Raw genomic sequence first — 18,487 nt, forward strand, 5'->3', positions numbered from 1 at the left:
GCCGACGCCGGGTTTCTCTCCACCTTTCCTTTCCCATCCATCCCTAATGGCGCAAATGGTCTCAGCTGTCGGTCGCCTCCCCTAAAACAAATACTACTACTGGGGAATAGTACTCTTTACCGTCCAATATACGTGGATTATTCCTCAGAATCCATCTAATTTATCTTTATGCAGCTATTTCAGGTACTGACTGCTTTCGACAGAATGCTATTGATACTTATCAAAATGTGGAATTTTCACTTTAAGCACTCCGTCGGCTGCCTCATTTCCTGATAATAAATCGTGTAAACGAAATTTCAATTAATCAATTTAGCTCATTGCATAAATCATTGCCTAAATGGAATTAGAACTGGAGAATTTCGTATCAGACTGTCAGAGCATACCCAACCCAACTGAAAAAGCATGCGTCGACAACAATAAGAATCGTTTTTAAGTTAAAAAAACTCTTGATGGAGTCATTTTGTAAGAAACTTCTACTGACTTTTATCGGCATCGAATCGAGGTTTGATTTTCCTATGATAAGATTATTATTACTTGGGGAACTGAGATTTAATTGAGAATATTTACCCTATTATTCTCATTAACCCACGGCCCTAGGATTATGCACCTGCCTGGATTATGGACATTGCGATAACTTTTGTAAATTTTGTTTCATTGATTGCCTGTCATAATTAATGATCATAGCTGTCGGAGCACCTACAAGTGTGCATCGCTGACCGTTAAAATCATTTGCGTATTCCATCAAATTTCTGTACTTCATTTGAGACCGCAATTGTGGATCAAGTGTTTTTCTTTGATCAGATAAATATATATCTGGGATAAAAAATATTGAGGTCGTGGTAGGTGAAAGCGACTCCAAGGTGGCAGTAATTAAAGCTCGATCGAAGGAGAGTGGAGAGGCTTGGTGGTGCCCCACTGTATGGAGGCTCTTATTTCCAGTTCAATCAATAAACACGCCTCGTTGATGTTTACTCAACAGTCGAGTGTTTGAAGACACCCTCTGTGGCTCATGAGGCGTTATCTGGCGTCCCGCAATAATCGTTATCCGATGACCCACAGCACATTCATCAAATGGCCAGCGCGAGAACGGGTGGACGAGCGGCGGGTGGACATGCGTAGGCACGAAATGATTAGCCCAAACAAACTCTGTGTGCAGACGTGGGTTTGTGAGGCTAAGGTAAATGCAATGATTATGGGTGTGGACGTTGACGTTTGAAAGTATAGACACAGCGCTTTGAAATATCTGAGAACAAAAACTGGAGAATTAGGTCACTCCTCTCTGATCACATCACTGGAGTCGATCGCGGCAATGAGCGTGAGCTTCAAATATGCCACAAGACACTGATGCATTTTATAAATATTAATTTTTACAATGGGTGAATGGATCAGTTTTTATGAGTGAATTTCTGAACGTAGCGCTCGCACCGTAAAACTTTTCCCAGTAAGGTTATGTAAGTTTTAGATTCGTGCGGTTTAAATAACGTGTGTTATACGTAAATACCGAATATCACTAATGAGCTTTGATTTGAAGGACGAAAGTTCTTGTCTAAAAATATTATTCACGCGGCTCTGTTACAGAATGAAAAACGTTCCACAAGGCAAATGAAAAAAATAGGCAAATGCTTTCCCATGCATCGATTGCATCCTTACGCATTTAAATCGTACGTGTTGTCATTTGTTGCACATTTAAAACCAAGTGTTGGAGATTTGTAATGCTTACTAATGTTAGCATATAGAAGAAGTTCGCCGCCGGTGAATTGAAAAAGTTGACAGCGGCGGTCGTGAGTTGCCCTCATAGTCAAAAACCATAGTCCACCAAGACAATGTTTCAGGAGCAAGAAGAGAAAATACTCGGTAGATTCAAGGTCGCGACTGTCGATAGCAATCCAAAAAAGCTCGTCGTCTCAACATTCTTTGCTCTTTTTGCTCGTCGGTAAGCACCTAACACACAATTTGTGATATCCGAGCTTTTCCGTAACAACTGTGTTAGTAGTGGTGCGTCCAGCAAAAGGAGATTAATCCGCCTAGGAGCCTAATCATCGGTCGTCGATCAGATCGCAACTCTTAGTCCACTTGTTGAACGATTTCATTGACCTGGATACTGGGCCGACCACTCCGCTCTTCACCATGCACATTTATGAAGTCTCGATACCAATGTTTAACCTTCCTTCGGTCATGACTGTAGTTCCATAAACTAGACCAACGTCAGATGAATCTGGGCAGCTGATGATCCATTTTCACACAATGATCGAATCACAGCACGGTGTTATCTACATTCACCGTCAGAAACACGACTAATGAATCAAAACAATAACTTCAGTGGTTTCGGAAACAATCAATAGATGGGGCCGCATGCGTACAACTTTGTTCTGGCCTGCTAACATTTAAATACAAGAAAATGACCATTAATTTCAGAATATGCGCCCTTATTCCTATTCCTTGCGCAACACGTGGCATTAAGGTCCATTCCACGTCGCCAAATTCTATTCTTTCGTCAAAAACAAATTATAGGTCGGATGATTTCTTTGTATTACCTTCCCTGTGCAAATTCTGAGAGCAATAAACTGAGTCGTGAAATAAATAGGGCGAAAGAAGTGCAGTGGAAGATTCAGTGCGACGGTATGTGAAGTTTACAGAGAAATTTTGAAATTAGTGCTCTGAGTCACGGAAGATTGAGAAGAGTTGTGAGGAATACATAGAGGAACTATATGGTAAAGACATTAGGCCAGAACGCTTAGGCACAGAAAGAGAATATGACGTATCTAAATAAGGACATCGATAAATGAGGACATCTTTGTTTGAGGTTTATTCGATGGCGATATAAAAAGGGTACTAAAGAAATTGAAATGAAAAGAGGCCGTGAGAGTAGACAAAATTCATGCGGAACTACTTTAAGTTTGGAAAAGATGGGGGAAGAGATTTTATGGAATTTTGCGAGATTAGTTTTAGTCCATATCCCAAAAGAGGGAAATCAGTAATATGTGATGAGCAATAAGCTTGAGTTCGCACGCAGCTAAAGTAGTTCTTAGGATCATCAACAAGAGGATGGAGAGAAAAGAAAATTATTTCTTAGGGTATGATTGTTTTGGGTTCAGGGAGGGGAGAGGCACGCGTGATGAAATTGCAGCAATGAGGTCCCTAATAGATAAGAACATAGAATATAATCCGCATGTATTTGTCTGTCTCATTGGTTTTGAAAAGGCATTTCATAGGGTGAATTGGGTAGCATTAATGAATATATTACATAAAATAGGAGTAGATAAGAGGGATATGAGACTTATCTGCAACCTGAACATGTCTCAGACTGCTCCGGTGCGAGTGACGGATGAAGAGAATGGATGGGCGGTGTCAGGAAGAGGAGTAAAACAGGGGTGTCCATTATCACCTGTGCTGTTGAACGTATATTTGAAGGAAATTTTCGAGGAAGTACAGAAAGAACTGGGGATGGGAATGAAGTCCCTTTGGGGAATTGATAAAATCAGTTAGGTTTGCGAACGATTAATCTTTAGTTTGTCATTTAGACAAGTGGTTGGAAGTATTGGTAAGCGCATTGGAAATTCAGTGAGATGGGAAAGGGATGAGAGTAAATGTAATCAAAAAAGGGTTATACGATTTTTGTGGACGAAGAAGGCTAAGTTAAATATTAAAGTAGGAGTAGGAGTCCATAAACTAGATAGAGCAGTTGGAAGAGGTTACTTATCTTGGAAGTGTTCTGGGCCAAAATGGTTAAAGTTTTAGGGACATAAGGGAAATAATGCGTTAGCAAAGAAGCTTTCACAAAGGGGAGGGAATTGGTGACAGGAACGTTGAATATAGAGCGTAGTTTTGTACGGAGCAGAAACATGGTCACACTTAGAGGATGATAAGCGTAGATTTGGGTTTGAAGAAGGATGGAGGAGGTGAAACGGAAAGGAAGGAACATGTAGGCATGGTTGGGGAGGAGAGAGGATATTTGAGAGAACTTAAAATGAGGCAGGAAAGGTGATTGAGAATAGGATGTTGAAGACTGAAGAGGGGAGAAAGTTGAGCAAACGAGGAAGGGGGAGGAATAGGATAGGCATGTACTTTGGGGTGAAGAGAGTAAAGAAGTATGCGGAATTGAAGGGGGACTGCAGTGTCTAATTTCAGGTTGTTTTAATGGTTAGGAGAGACAAGTAAATGAGCTGTTTTCATCCATAAAACTTATCCTATGCGGTAGAATACCATAATAAAAATCCAGTTCTTATTTTCCGAGATGTTTTTATCTATTCCGAGGACATTCCACCTATTTATCGTGCTTTGTGCTCCGTATGTCCTTCTCTGCAGTCCCGAATAAAGTCCTGAGTAGGAAGTCCCCTATCTCATCACCATCCACGGCCTCCTCTTTTTCAACTAATCATTCTCATTTTATCATGAAACCGCTCCAGGTACACCATTTATTTGTTCACTCTAGCTTAACATTCAATAAAGAATTTACTGTCTTGTCCCTAATGCCATTGTCCTCAATTATAAGTTCACTGAACTTATGTTTCAAAGATGTAGAGGTTCAACTTTTCCTTGCTCACTTAATCATTCAGTCAGTGGTTTGTGATAATGTTATCAATTAGACAAGTATGTTTTGCCCCAACAAATCTTACACGTAATTCTTCTTAAGTTTTGAAACACCGTAACGGCAACACTTAATTTGTACTGACTACAAAAATTCGATAACCTTTCTCCTCTTCAATTGATTTCATGAGTCTGTATTCTCTTTATCGGTCTTCGCCGAAGATTTCACTTCGGCCTCCGATGATAATTAGATTTTCTTCTGCTTCATATTTCTCTTACCAGACTTTGGGTTATCCGGATCGTCTTCATCATACTCGGTCGGCAGGCATATTAACGTGTATCACTACGGTGTTCGATGGCTTTGCTACCATTTTCACCAGGGCTCTCCGTTCATTTTGTTACACATTGCGTGCACTCCCACACTTCCATTTCGGATCCGGTGTGATCTATCTTGAGAGGTGCTTTATCCTTCTGGCCATTTACTATCACCATTAACTAAGATACCTATTTCCATTGAACGCATTATTTTATATGATTCCCAAACATTTCTTACACTCGGAGTGACAGTGAACTACCCCATGCCTTACTAGAGGGACGCATGAGTAAAGTATACGAAGTGGTCGTAGGTACTCTTTCAGGGAGTCTCCGGTAGAAGATTTGAGTGGAGGGCTATTTAACAGTAGGTAGTAATACTAGTTATTAGGGGAAGCGATTGAAAGTTAAGGTAATCTGTCATGTTCTCGTAATTTAAAGACTATTTTTAATGGGTTGATAATTTGGTAAGCGTAGGATATTCCGGGGATTGAGGAATTGCGGAGGGAATCCAGCCGTTGTCATTAGTCCACACTTACTTCACGAAACGCGCCAAGGGCTCAGCATGGATGAATAATGGATGACGTACGGTACTCTACTGGAAGTATTTCCTACATAGCTCGGAGGTAGGGGTCGGTTTACCGCTGATAAATTCTGCTAACCACGACAGTCGAATCCGGACCTTCGATGTGGGAAGCGAGTAAAATAACTATCCCCCCAATGAGAGCCCCGACTATTTCTCCCATCACAATGTTCAATAAATTTATTACTCCCAGTCATTTTCATGCAACAGTAATAACTAACTGCCAAATATTTACGTATTTACACAATTATTGATGATGGAAATTATTCATGCATAATTACAACTGAAGCGAAATAACACCTCTCTTTAACTGTCGAATTTCATTTCCCGACCACCCTTTTAATGAAGCCGAGTTTCTTCAAGGCGGAGCCACATATGTATTCTCCCAATATGTGCTTCCCACGAAATGTGAAGTGCTAATAAGACCCAATTGTGCTACGCATTGTCTGCTTTTCCTAAATCCGTGCTGATTAAGGCGGAGTATAATCCTTTTGCGGAGTAAGGCACATATTGCTAAAAATCATCTCCGAGTGTAGACCAGAGGTAGCTGGTCTGCCTGTGGAGCCGAAGTTTGCTGGTTCAATTCCAGTGACTGGCGAAAGGTTTTATATTGAAAAAATTTGATATTGGTTTTTCGGAGCAGCGAAAAATGGACGGACGAGACAGAGAAAAATAGACTCCTACTTACCCTACACCCATGGTGAAAGGCAGCACTTTCACCATCAGGCACTGGTGGCGCAGACCGTGTGGGTCGGTCTGGCAGCAACTGCCACAGCTGCGGGTGAGGGTGAAATTCACGGTATCGGCTGCAGTAGTGCGATGTGGAAGGCAACGGGAATCCACCACATTATTCTCTCTAGAATATGCAGCCTTGCCTTGCATTCTATTAAAAGTGAATGTAGTAGCTGTAGTTAACCGATTCTAGGATTGAAATACTGATGATTACGAGAAACAATAAAGGTATGTGATATTTTCAAATATGTCATCAAATTTACAATGGAATACTTTAGTGATAGAATGATGGAGTGATACCCAAGAGTTTATAATTCAATGCCAAATAATATGATGGAAAACCTTTGGTGAGATTTATAAAAATGAAGAAATTTTTCCTGAAAAGTTAAAGCTCAATGACTAAAAAATTATTGTGTAATAAACCGGAAGGTTTATGGCAGACATGCAAAATTAACTATAGTAAAAATGATGCCTAAGTCAAGAGTCTGACTATATAATTATATCTTTTTTTGAGAAGAAGTTAGAAACGAGTAACACATACGAAGCGGGTATCTGACTCATGAGGATTTCTATCTTGACAAGCTGTGGAGTTTGTATGGAGCAAGTGTCATCTCTTTGTAAGGAGTTCTCCATTTAATGGCAGCTATTTCACATTCATGCATGAATATCTTTGTTTGTGCCAACCATAAATTCCATCCTAGGTCTTCCTCTTCTACTTTATGTTTCTGATTTTACCCTAATCATCTTTATGAACCAAACTCAATGTTCCAAAGAAACTGCAGGAGATTCCGCAAAGGTAACTTTTAACGGAGTCATCTGCTAATTTGCATTTCAATGCAACAATTTCAGACTAAAGCACTCGACTGGATATTGAGGGATCTGGGTTCGAATCCCAGTCAAGGCAAATGATTTTTACACTCTGAAATTGTTGCATTCAAACTCAATATACTACCTTGATCAAAAAGTTCCCGGAATAACCACCGTGTGGCGCTCCCATCGTTCCGATTTGAGTTCTGTTTTTTTTTGTTAAATTGGTACATCTGTTGTTGATATTCCCTTTAAATCTTAGTGTCATAACTTGACATTTGCAAAAGTTACGTAGCCAAGAGTACATCTATCTCTGTGTGTGTTGGCGATTTTTTACAATTTCAGAAATGGATTTAAATTTGCAACAACGAACTTGTATTAAATTTTGCGTAAAAAACGGATTTAGTGGCGCACGGACGTTGGAAATGTTGGAAAAGTGTTTCGGCAACGATTCTCTAAAAAAAACGGTCGTTTACCAGTGGCACGAGCGGTTCAGAAGTGGTCGTGAGTCAATCGAAGATGATGAACGCAGTGGCAGACCATCGACATCGAAAGTCGGTGAAAAAATTGATAAAGTAAAAGAAATGTTGGTCAATAACCGCAAATTAACCATCAGAGAAATAGCGGAGGACTTGAACATTGCCTATGGTTCCGCCCAAGACATTGTGGTTAATGATTTGGGTTTCCGTCGTGTAGCATGCCAAAAGACCTCAATTTCATGCAAAAAAGAGACCGTGTTGACGTCGCAAAAGACATGATTTGCGAGGCTGAATCCGATCCCACATTCATCAAAAGGATCATTACTGGAGACGAGACGTGGGTTTATGAGTACGACACGCAATCCAGACATCAGGCAAGTGAATGGCGTTCACCAAATGAGCCGAGACCAAAAAAACCACGTCGTTTTCAGTCAAAAAAGAAGGCAATGCTGACGGTTTTCATGGATTACAACGGTGTAGTGCATCGTGAATTTTTGCCAGAAGGCCAGACAGTAAACAAAGAGTATTATTTGGGCGTTATGAGACGTTTGCGTGAAGCAATTCGCCGAAAGAGACCAGAAATGTGGGCAGAAAACTCGTGGATTTTGCACCATGATAACGCACCGTCGCACAGTGCTATCATTATTCGTAATTTTTTGACGAAAAATGCAACAAATACCATCCAACAGCCACCGAATTCACCTGATTTGGCTCCCTGTGACTTCTTTCTGTTCAATCGAGTTAAAAAACCATTACGGGGAACGCGTTTTAGCAGCCGAGAGGAAGTAATGGAAAAATCGCAGGAAGCACTGATGGACATACCGAAAACCGAATATAAAAAATGTTTCGAGGATTGGATCAAGCGCTGGCATAAGTGTGTTGCAGTCGATGGGGATTACTTTGAAGGGGACAATATAGATTTAGATGAATAAACTTGTATTTTTAATTTTCTGAATAAATTCCGGGAAATTTTTGATCAAGGTAGTATTATCAGGAGTCCTATAAGCCTCTTTATTCCATTCTCTTTTGCTTCTCTCAACTGGCACATTTTCTCACCCTATCAAGAACCTCTTCATTGCTTACTCCTCCAGAATATCTTCAAGATAGTTCATTAAAACATATGAATTTCCCTAATTGTCTTTTCTAAGACAGGCCAGCTTTCTATCTTGTTCAATGTCAAAATCTCTGAATAGGTTTCTATAAAATTTTTCATGTCTGTGCTAATTCTTTGCAGGTTGACAATCTGCTTTTGACATGAAGCCATTCTTTGGCCTTACCTTCTTTCTTATGTTTTAGATCTGTCCAAGGTGCTTTACTATGCTTTAACTCCATGAGGACTTAGATCAGAATCTGTTATGGTCATCATTTGTCTTATTTCTACATTTGCTCTTTCTCCTGCATATCATTTCCTAAATTGTCCTTGATTTAATTCTTTCCATCTCATTTCAAATCCTCTCAACTAATTATTACTACCCCAATTTTATTTCTGAAAATATTTTCTTCGCATGGATTTCTTTCAGATTTCCAAGTAAGCTTCTTCATGACTATATCTTATCCATATTTACCTCAGTCTCTATTCCTCACGTGCCCTCAGTCCATTTTTCTCTTCTTTTCTTAGTTTCTCTTTTTCTTCAATTCTATATTATATTGAATTTACTTTCTCCTTATATATTTTTTCATATTTTCTACATTCTTCCATAGGCCCATATGAGATCTCCTTCACGTGGACTCTTTGCAGTCATTGCTGAGCATAAAGTGCCCATTTGTGTTACTTTTACTCTAAACTCTTTTATTTACATAGCATGTATTGTCTTTTGCAAGGATATTGTGACTTTTGTGATTAAAATAAATTTTGAAAAATTATTAAACTATAGTAATGACCAATAAGTAATATCATTATTATAATAATTTTATATTTACTTTTCTTATAATGGGTGGTGCCCTGACAACCCCCAGCCACACACCCTTGCGGTGGCTTACGGAGCGTTATGTAGATGTACATGAAGACACAATCTAACCCTTGCATTGAGATGATTAAGTATATATTTCCTTTCCTATACTCAACAAAATTGTCTATCAAGCATCCATAGAAAAACATGTAAAATATAAATTTTCTCCCTTGGATAAAACATTAAATATGTAATATATGCTTTGAGCATTGGTGATTAATTTACCAGTATTTGTCCGGCCGTCCTCAAATATTAACCAAGAGTTATATATATATATATATATATATATATATATATATATATATATATATATATATATATATATATATATATATATATATATACAGGGTTCGTCCGGAAAATAAGTGTACTGAGCTCAGGAAAAAAAATTTATTACACTTTTACATATCTTAAGCTAATATTCCTCAAAATAGGACCCTTGTGAGTCGATACACTTGTTCCAGCGGCGTTCCCATTCCTGGAACGCTCCCGCGAAGGCTTCATCGGGAACCTCTCGAAGACACGTCGTCACGGCCTCTTTGACGGCGTCCAAAGTCCCGTATCGCGTTCCTTTCAAACTCCTCTTTATCTTCGGGAACAGAAAGAAGTCCGGTGGTGCCAAGTCCGGGCTGTAGGGCGGGTGCGGCAGCGTTGCCACGCCGTGCTTGGCCAAGAAGTCCGACACGACAAGCGCGGTGTGAGACGGCGCATTGTTGTGATGCAGCCGCCAGATGTTTTTGATCGCTGGCCGGACGCGGGCGACTCGTTTTCGAAGATTACACTGCTCTGCTATCATCCGAACACTAAGACGACGATCAGAGTTCAGTACATCGCGAACTTTTCGCACATTTTCGTCGGGGGCGTCCAGGCCGTGGTTCGTCGTCGACCTCTTCTCTGCCCTCCACGAACATCTTGTGCCACCGAAAGATCATGTTTCTGGACATGGCTGACTCCCCGTAAGCCTGGTTAATCATACCGACAGTTTCGGTAGACGATTTCCCAAGCTTTACCGCAAATTTGATGGAATAACGCTGCTCCAAAAACTTCGGCATCGCGTTCCGTGACGTGGGTCGAGCGTGGAGGTTCGCGTTAACAGAGCTCCTCACTACACCACAGCTCAGAGCCGACTGCCTTTTTCAGCGTCGCTTGCCAACATACCCCCCTCCAATCGCAGCCCGTCAGAGCGGTGCTGGGCGCGCCTGGAGCGGCGGGAAAAAAACAGTACACTTATTTTCCGGACGAACCCTGTATATATATACGAGCCTCGTATATATATATATATATATATATATATATATATACTACAATACACAGTAACACACAATATAGAAACACAAAAAAAGAACACTCACACGTATTTTCTTGATATTTCGACGGAAACAATCCGTCTTCCTCTGAAGATATAGAAGTAGTGCTCACTACTTCTATATCTTCAGAGGAAGACGGATTGTTTCCGTCGAAATATCAAGAAAATACGTGTGAGTGTTCTTTTTTTTGTGTTTCTATATTGTGTGTTACTGTGTATTGTACTATTCGGCACTTCCGTGTTACGTCTACGAAAGCATATATATATATATATATATATATATATATATATATATATATATATATATATATATTCATACATACATTCAAACACGAAATCCCACCAAACAGCGAACAAATACTCATTTATATAGAAACATATATAAGGAAAAGGGATAGGAACACACATAAAGGACGAACACAGGAGAGGTGGGGAAGGCGGAATCAAGTAGATCGCGAGAGTAAAAATATTTCTTAGGCCGGGATTGGAACTCCGGATCTTTTCCCTTGCCGGGCGGAGGCTCTCAACCACTTTAGCTATCCAGGAAACGTAATGTACACTGAGATCTGCAATCCTTAATGCAACCAAGTGCCCACATTCTTTGGCCAAGATATGGCGTTAGAGAGCTGTTTCACCCACCAAAGGAGAAATAGAAAACACACAAGGAGAAAGGATAGTAGTAGAGCAATCATACAACATCATAAAGGATAGGAACAATGCGTTTAGTGGCACGCATAGCCAGAAGAAGAGACGAGCCACACTGTCCTAATACACATTCAAACACGAAATCCCGCCAAACGGCGAAGTTTACCCAGTAGTAAGCTCCAAGGTGTGTGAAATATACACATCAGGAGATGCTTGATGAAGATCCTTCATCAACACTCCTTGATGAAGGTGGCTGCAACCACCGAAAATTTGAAACTCAGTGAGTCTCTTTTGTGTGTGTGTCTGTGTCAAGTAGTGCTAAATTTTATGCATTATACATGTGTGTGTATATACTCGTGTGTATATATATATATATATATATATATATATATATATATATATATATATATATATATATATATATATATATATATATACATACTTACATACATATACACACACACGAGGTCTGTTCAAAAAGTATCGCGAATTTTGAATTTTAGTGGGTTACGACGTATATTTGATTTTCGATTTTTTGTGGCGTTAAAATGGTACTTGTGTCTCTCACTTACGCCGAAAATTTCGCCCATTTTGAATGTTCAGTTAATTGTTGACAGCTGTTTTACTTGTCGTGTTTTGGCTTGTCTTCGATTTTTGCCTGTTCCAAAAAATAGATCAAAGTATCTGCATCAAATTTTATGTGAAAAACGAAATTAAGTTTGCGGACGCATTCCCAATGTTGACTATGGCATATGGAGAAGCTACCTTTGCCGAAACAACGTGTATCGGTGGTACAAAATTGTCTCAGAGGGCTGAGAGGACGTGAAGGACGAAGAGCGTGCCGGACGCCCGAGCTCGTCAACGACAGACGAAAACATTAATGAAGTGAAGAAAATAGTATTGTCTAATCGTCGAATCACCGTTAGAGAAGTTTCTGAGGACCTAAACATATTGTTTGGCTCATGCCATTCGATTTTTACCAATGATTTGGGCATGACACGGGTCGTCGCGAAATTTGTGCCGAAATTGCTCAATTTCGACCAAAAACAGCAGCGCAATAACATTGCTAATGAGGTGTTGGCTCTGTCTGCGATGACCCAAATTTTCTCTGGAAGGTCATAACTAGTGACAAATCATGGGTTTATGGTTATGACGTGGAAACTAAAGCTCAATCATCCCAATGGAAGCTGCAACACGAGCCAAGACCGAAGAAAGCGTGCCGAGTTCGGTCGAATGTGAAGGTTTTGCTTGCAGTTATATTCGATTGCAGGGGCTTGGTGCATCATGAGTTCTTGCCACAGGGTAGGAGGGTAAATAAGGAATATTACCTGCAAGTTATACGCAATTTGCGCGAAGCAATCCGCGACAAACGCCCGCATTCGTGGAAGAACAAAAATTGGCTTTTGCACCATGACAACGCCCCCGCTCACACATCGTTACTTGTCTGCGAATTTTTGGCCAAAAACAACACACAAATGATTCCGCAGCCACCGTATTCCCCAGATCTGGCCTCAAGTGAATTTTTATTGTTCCCGAAACTGAAGAGGCCTATGAAAGGACACCGCTATATTACAATTCGCGAGATAATGACTGCATCAAAGGAGCTGAACTAGATCACAAAAAATTATTTTTTGAAGTGCTTCGAGGATTGCAAAAAACGTTGACACAAGTGCATAATATCTAATAAGGGTTACTTTGAAGGGTAAAAAATAGATATTTATGAATAAATAAATAATTTTTGACAAACACATAAGTAGTGATACTTTTTGAACAGACCTCGTGTGTGTGTATATATGTATGTGTATATATATATATATATATATATATATATATATATATATATATATATATATATATATAATATTCAATCCTAGGATTGGTTTACTGCAGCACATATCTTTCCATTCTACTGTATTTGAATGCAAGACAAGGCTGCATATTCTTGGGAGAATAATGTGGTGGTTTTCCGTTGCCTTCCACGCCGGACTGTGGCCAATACCGTAAATTTCACTCTCGCCCGCAGCTGTGGCAAATGATGCCGGACCGACCCACGCGGTCTGTGCCACCAGTGCCCAATGTTGAAACTGCTGCCTTTCACCATGGGTTCAGGGTAGATTATTTGTAGGAGTCTATTTTTCTCGTTGTCTCGTCCCGAAATACCATGAATGTGGAAAGCCATTAACAATTTTTTTTCAAAACCGAATATATATATATATATATATATATATATATATATATATATATATATATATATATATATATATACACATATACATATACATTAATATATATAATATGTGTATGCACGACGGTGAGACTCCGACCCCCTGACTCGTAATGTCAGTAGACAGAGTTGAACCCTTGGGCGATTAAAACATCGCTTAGCGGATTGACTGTGACTTCCAGTTCGTTATAGCACCCTGGAAGGCGCAATACCCCCACCTATGTTGACGGTCTGAGTAACCCAGTGAACGACTACATATATGTATTCTTAATGAACTTGCAAATCCGTTTCAAGGAATGGATAATACGAGGTATTTTTCCACGCACTTTTATTTCAGGTACGGCTACTTTCGACACATAGGCGTCATCTTCATGCACAAAAGGTATCTTGGTAGTCAAAGCTGACGCCAGTGCGTATATACTAGTCGAACCTGAAATAAAAGTGTGTGGAAGAACTCAATAGTCTTCATTCCTCAACCATATTCTTTTTATTGTAATTTGTATACGCATGTTTTAAAATTATGTGATATGATAGAGCGGAATCCACAGCCATATTTTCAGTTGCCCTTTAAAAAAATCGTCTACTCAGCATTTAAATTTGTTATAATGGTTAGGGTTTAAGGTGGTTTCTGAGATCTTCGGAGGGGGTCCGCAATAATTTTTGTTGTTTATTTAGAATTGACGGGATCATGTTTTCCGCGACAGATATAATGTTCTGTGCCTCCAATTCACTCACGCTCTTGTAAAGCATTCATTCAATTCAATTAAATCTTCTGTAAAATATTCTCCGAGTTTCTTAGTGGCATGGACAGCTAATCACACCTTAATTTTCCGTGTAGTTAGCTAGACTGTGCAATTGTTAACTAAAATTTGAGCCAAGTATTTTTTCACATAATCTTAATAGACAACTGCGATGCTTTCAATGGATTTTCTATCCTTTAATGTTGAAGAATATCTCGAGTGTATGAGTAGGAAAATATTACGAAACTGATTTTTTATTAAGTAGCTCATTTCCTTACTTTTTATGATTGAGGAAATTTTGTGAAAATATCGTATCTAGTTTTCGATACATAAATATAATATCTAATATAGTGCCTTAATTTTATGTGAATTGGTAATTCTTTTCATGCATCGCTATAATGACGTACAGCTGGTACAACTGTGTACATCACTCGACTAAACGTCACTGGTGTTGAATGTCTGTGAATATTGCCACTCCCTGCGGCCTGGCAGTTTTCGGTGTTTACAGGTTACGGAAGGAGTTAGGGGCGGTGTGGTGGAAGAATTGTAGGTGACCTGCCTCTGCGATGGCTGAAGGAAGTGTTGATGGACCACATATTGGACAAAAGTCCTCACCCATAACTGTATCAGACAGCCCTGTAACTGATCCAGGATCATCCGGAAAGGTTTGTTTAGACGGTAGAGACAAAGGTCGCCCACGTATTAATGTATCGAATAAGTTCGCCAGAAAAATATAAACAATTATTTTGAGAGGTGTTTCTTTGCCGAATACTATTGGATACACAGCAGTGTCTTGAAGACAGTTGTGTAGCATGCCGCTGGTGTCATCAAGCAACGAGCGTTATTTTTTAATGAAAATAATATTGTCTGTGTTTTGCTGATCTCGCACACGTGTTGGTTTCCTTGGAATGAAGAAAAGGTATTCTTTGGTCATATTTCTTCGAAATTTTTATTTGAAAATCAATTCCAGTTGCATTAGTTTTTTTGAATTAAGTAGAGTCATCTGCTAATTTTTATCACGATACCTGCATGTATTTATCACGACGACGGGTGACCGTCAATTGTTTGTCATTGAATCTTCAAAAAGGTTCTGAGGCGAATCTCAATTTTTATGTATTCTACTTCTTAGTTTTAATGGAATCTGGGTGAAAGACTTGTGTTTTGATTTCGTATAGTTGTACGAAACAAAATGTAATCTCTATGGGACGCTATATACTGTAAACTAACGTGAATGTATTCATGTAAACAAACTATTCGTTAGCTTACTTAGCTTCGTGATTAGCATTGATTTATTTATAGTTTATTATACTATAAACGATAAGCCGTTGAAGTGGAAGTAGATTCTTTAATCAATAATGAGTTATCCTCTGCAACCCAGTTCCACCCACTAACCCAGATTTCCCTTAATTGGTAGTATCGCGTCAGTGAAAAATTAGGCTAAGAAAATTATTTCCTCTTTGAAAGATCTTTCAACAATATTTGAATTGTCCTACTCCTCCTTTGTAATTGATAGGATTCATTAGTTGAATGTAAACGCCGGAAGAATGTGATGCTAAGCCTCTTAGCGTAAATACATTCTGCCATATGCTCATGATTCTGTTGATAAAATTTGTGTTGAGCATTCCACAGTATTCCAGATGGATTTCTTCTTCAATGATCTAGGTGTAGGATATTTAGAATTCAGTAGTAGGTAGACAGTATTGTCTCATTTTGTTTAGATAGTGGAGTTTCGCCATGGAAAGAACTTGCGTGATTGTAAGTATTAACGATTAGAGATTCAGACTCATACATATTTTGTAATCTTAGAGTGATGAATGAGGATGCATCACTCAATGCATGCAAAGTCACGCACTTATATCCATTTTTGGAAAACCTTCCTTATTTTCGCATTTGCAACTTTTTCTCGTAAGGTACCGGCAAAATTAATGAAAAATTATTACATTTCGGCCCAATGGGTAGCCTTGTAATTGATATTCGTTTGTCAGAATCGTGATGCACCGGGATAAGCCTAGAGGCACCAATATACTTATGTTGCTACTATTTCACGTAAATTTTAGGCAACATTGGGCGTAGTATTAGCTTAGTTTTTTTGTAACATTGAGCTGTATTCTCAGCAATCAAATCAAACTGTGGTCTTGGTTTATTTCTGAGGAAAGCGAAGGGAGAAATAGAATAAAGTAAATGTCCAGGTATGTTTATTTCTCATGCTTCAAATGTTACTGACCAGTAATTATAATTTGACACGCCTCTAAGCCCAGGGAAAAACCAATGAGTATATTGCAGAAAATAGGATTAGATTGGAGAGACAGGAGGCTAATCTGCAACCTGCACATGCCTCAGACTGCTCAAGGGCGAGTGGGGAACGGAAAGTCCGGATGGGCAGTGTTAGGAAGAGGTGTAAGGAAGGGTTGCCCATAATCATCAGTGCTGTTCAACCTATATGTGGAGGAAATGATTAAAGAGGCATGGGAAGAACTGGAGGTAGGAATGATAGTCAGAGGGGAATTCGTAAAAACAGTTAAGTTTGGTGATGACCAAGCTCTAGTTTGTCAGTCAGCCAAAGGCTGCAAGCATTGAGTGAATTGGAAAGTCAGTGCGGCAGATATGGAATGAGAATCAATATAATCAAAACAAAGGTTATGCGATTTTCCAGAAAGAAAAAGGTTAAGCTAAACATTAAAATAGGAGGGCAAAAACTAGAATGGGTAGAACAGTTTACCTATCTCGGAAGTGTTTTGGACCAACACCGTCAAAGTAGTAGGGACTTAAGGATAAGAATTGCACTAGGCAAAGAGGCTTTCACAAGGAGGAGGGAGTTGATGACAGGGACGTTGAGTAAGGATGTTTAGAAAAGACTCGTAAAAACTTTGATGTAGAGCATAGTTATGTACGGCATGTAACGTGGTCACTGAAGTAGGATGATAGAAGTAAATTAGAGGCTTCTGAAATGTGGATGTGAAGAAGAATGGAGAAGGTGAAATAGACTTCAAGGAAAAGCAATGGGGAAGTACTAGGTATGGCGGGCGAGGAGAGGGATTAGGAGAAATCTCAAGGAGGCAAGGAAATTGGATGAAGGGCATATTGATCTCAGTGGGATTTTGAAGACTGTAATAGAGGGGAGAATGTTAGGCAAACGAGGAGAGGGCAGAAACAGGATAGGGATGTTCGACGGGATGGAGGGAGGAAGGATGTTCACAGAGATGAAGAGGGGCTTCATGTAGAGTGGGTTGCTGGATTGTGTTTTCTTATGTGCCACAAAATATTTATCCAAAACCTACCTTAACCGGTAGATATAAACACCATATACACAGTAATCAACCTGAAGGTCCATTTGATAGGCTATGGCTGAATTCACCCAGTACTAAGCCTTATGGCATGTGAAATTCACACATCAGGGTAGGGGGGCCAGCTCCTTTCCCTGAAAGATCTGGTACCCAAAAAAATCACATGGCTTAGATAGAGCTGAGGGTGGTTAAAGAGGCTTGCTTTGTCTTGTCATCTGTTCACTCTCTTCCTCTAAACACTTGTCAATCAAGCAGACAATGAAGACCAGTAGGACCAGATTCTTATAACGGATCTTTCATATACATGGCAGATGTTTTCTCCTCTTCCTCCATATCAGTATCAAATTGGACCAGCAGCCTGGTAGAATGGCTGATGTGTTTTGTTGATTCCTGCAGCTTTGTTAGCTGGAGCAATATTTACTGCTCGTGGTGTTACCCTATAAAGGGGTAGGACCCAGGTGAAAGGTAGTCCACAGAGCCCCTATCCAAAAAACCAAAGGGTTTCTATCCCTTGAAAGGAAAAACCATTAACTGAGATACAATAGATATCCTTAGCCTAGTGTGGAAGACTGTACTCCACAATATAAAGACAGCAAGAATAAAGGAGAGAGAACATGAGCATCAACCTATTAGGAGTCACCAGAGTCCAAGCAGAGAATATGTAATAGACACAAATAATGATGGTCTGATATCATTCCTTAGAATCAAATTAAAGATTGAATCTCTTGAATAAATTGTAAGTATTTTTCTTTAGAATTTATGTTGAAAATGTGTTAATAGCCCGACCACACTATTGTAGGGGAGATCATGTCATTAACATTAGAGCGATTAAGTGTGGAACAGACAGATTTAAGATGTAATTTTTCTCATGAATGATTAGTGATCAGAGTGATGTTGTC

General features: G+C 39.4%; 1 protein-coding gene across 5 annotated transcripts in view; it reads left to right on the forward strand.

The window, feature by feature from the left end:
- The first annotated feature begins 14,783 nt into the window (after nucleotides 1–14,783).
- LOC139685756 (adenosylhomocysteinase-like 1) overlaps nucleotides 14,784–18,487 on the forward strand; it is a 186,070-nt gene continuing 182,366 nt past the window's right edge. For 3 of the 5 annotated variants that reach the window (XM_071582825.1, XM_071582829.1, XM_071582830.1), the window contains exon 1: nucleotides 14,784–14,969. In XM_071582825.1, coding sequence (XP_071438926.1) covers nucleotides 14,871–14,969 — 99 coding nt within the window. In that variant the 5' untranslated portion in view covers nucleotides 14,784–14,870. Of the gene's footprint in view, nucleotides 14,970–15,837; nucleotides 16,060–18,487 lie in introns of those variants that run through there. The other 2 variants (XM_071582832.1, XM_071582831.1) reach the window with 2 other exon arrangements.

Source organism: Hetaerina americana, unplaced genomic scaffold (assembly GCF_022747635.1).
Source record: "Hetaerina americana unplaced genomic scaffold, ioHetAmer1.1.p SCAF_12, whole genome shotgun sequence".
In the NCBI taxonomy this organism is placed as follows: domain Eukaryota; kingdom Metazoa; phylum Arthropoda; class Insecta; order Odonata; family Calopterygidae; genus Hetaerina; species Hetaerina americana.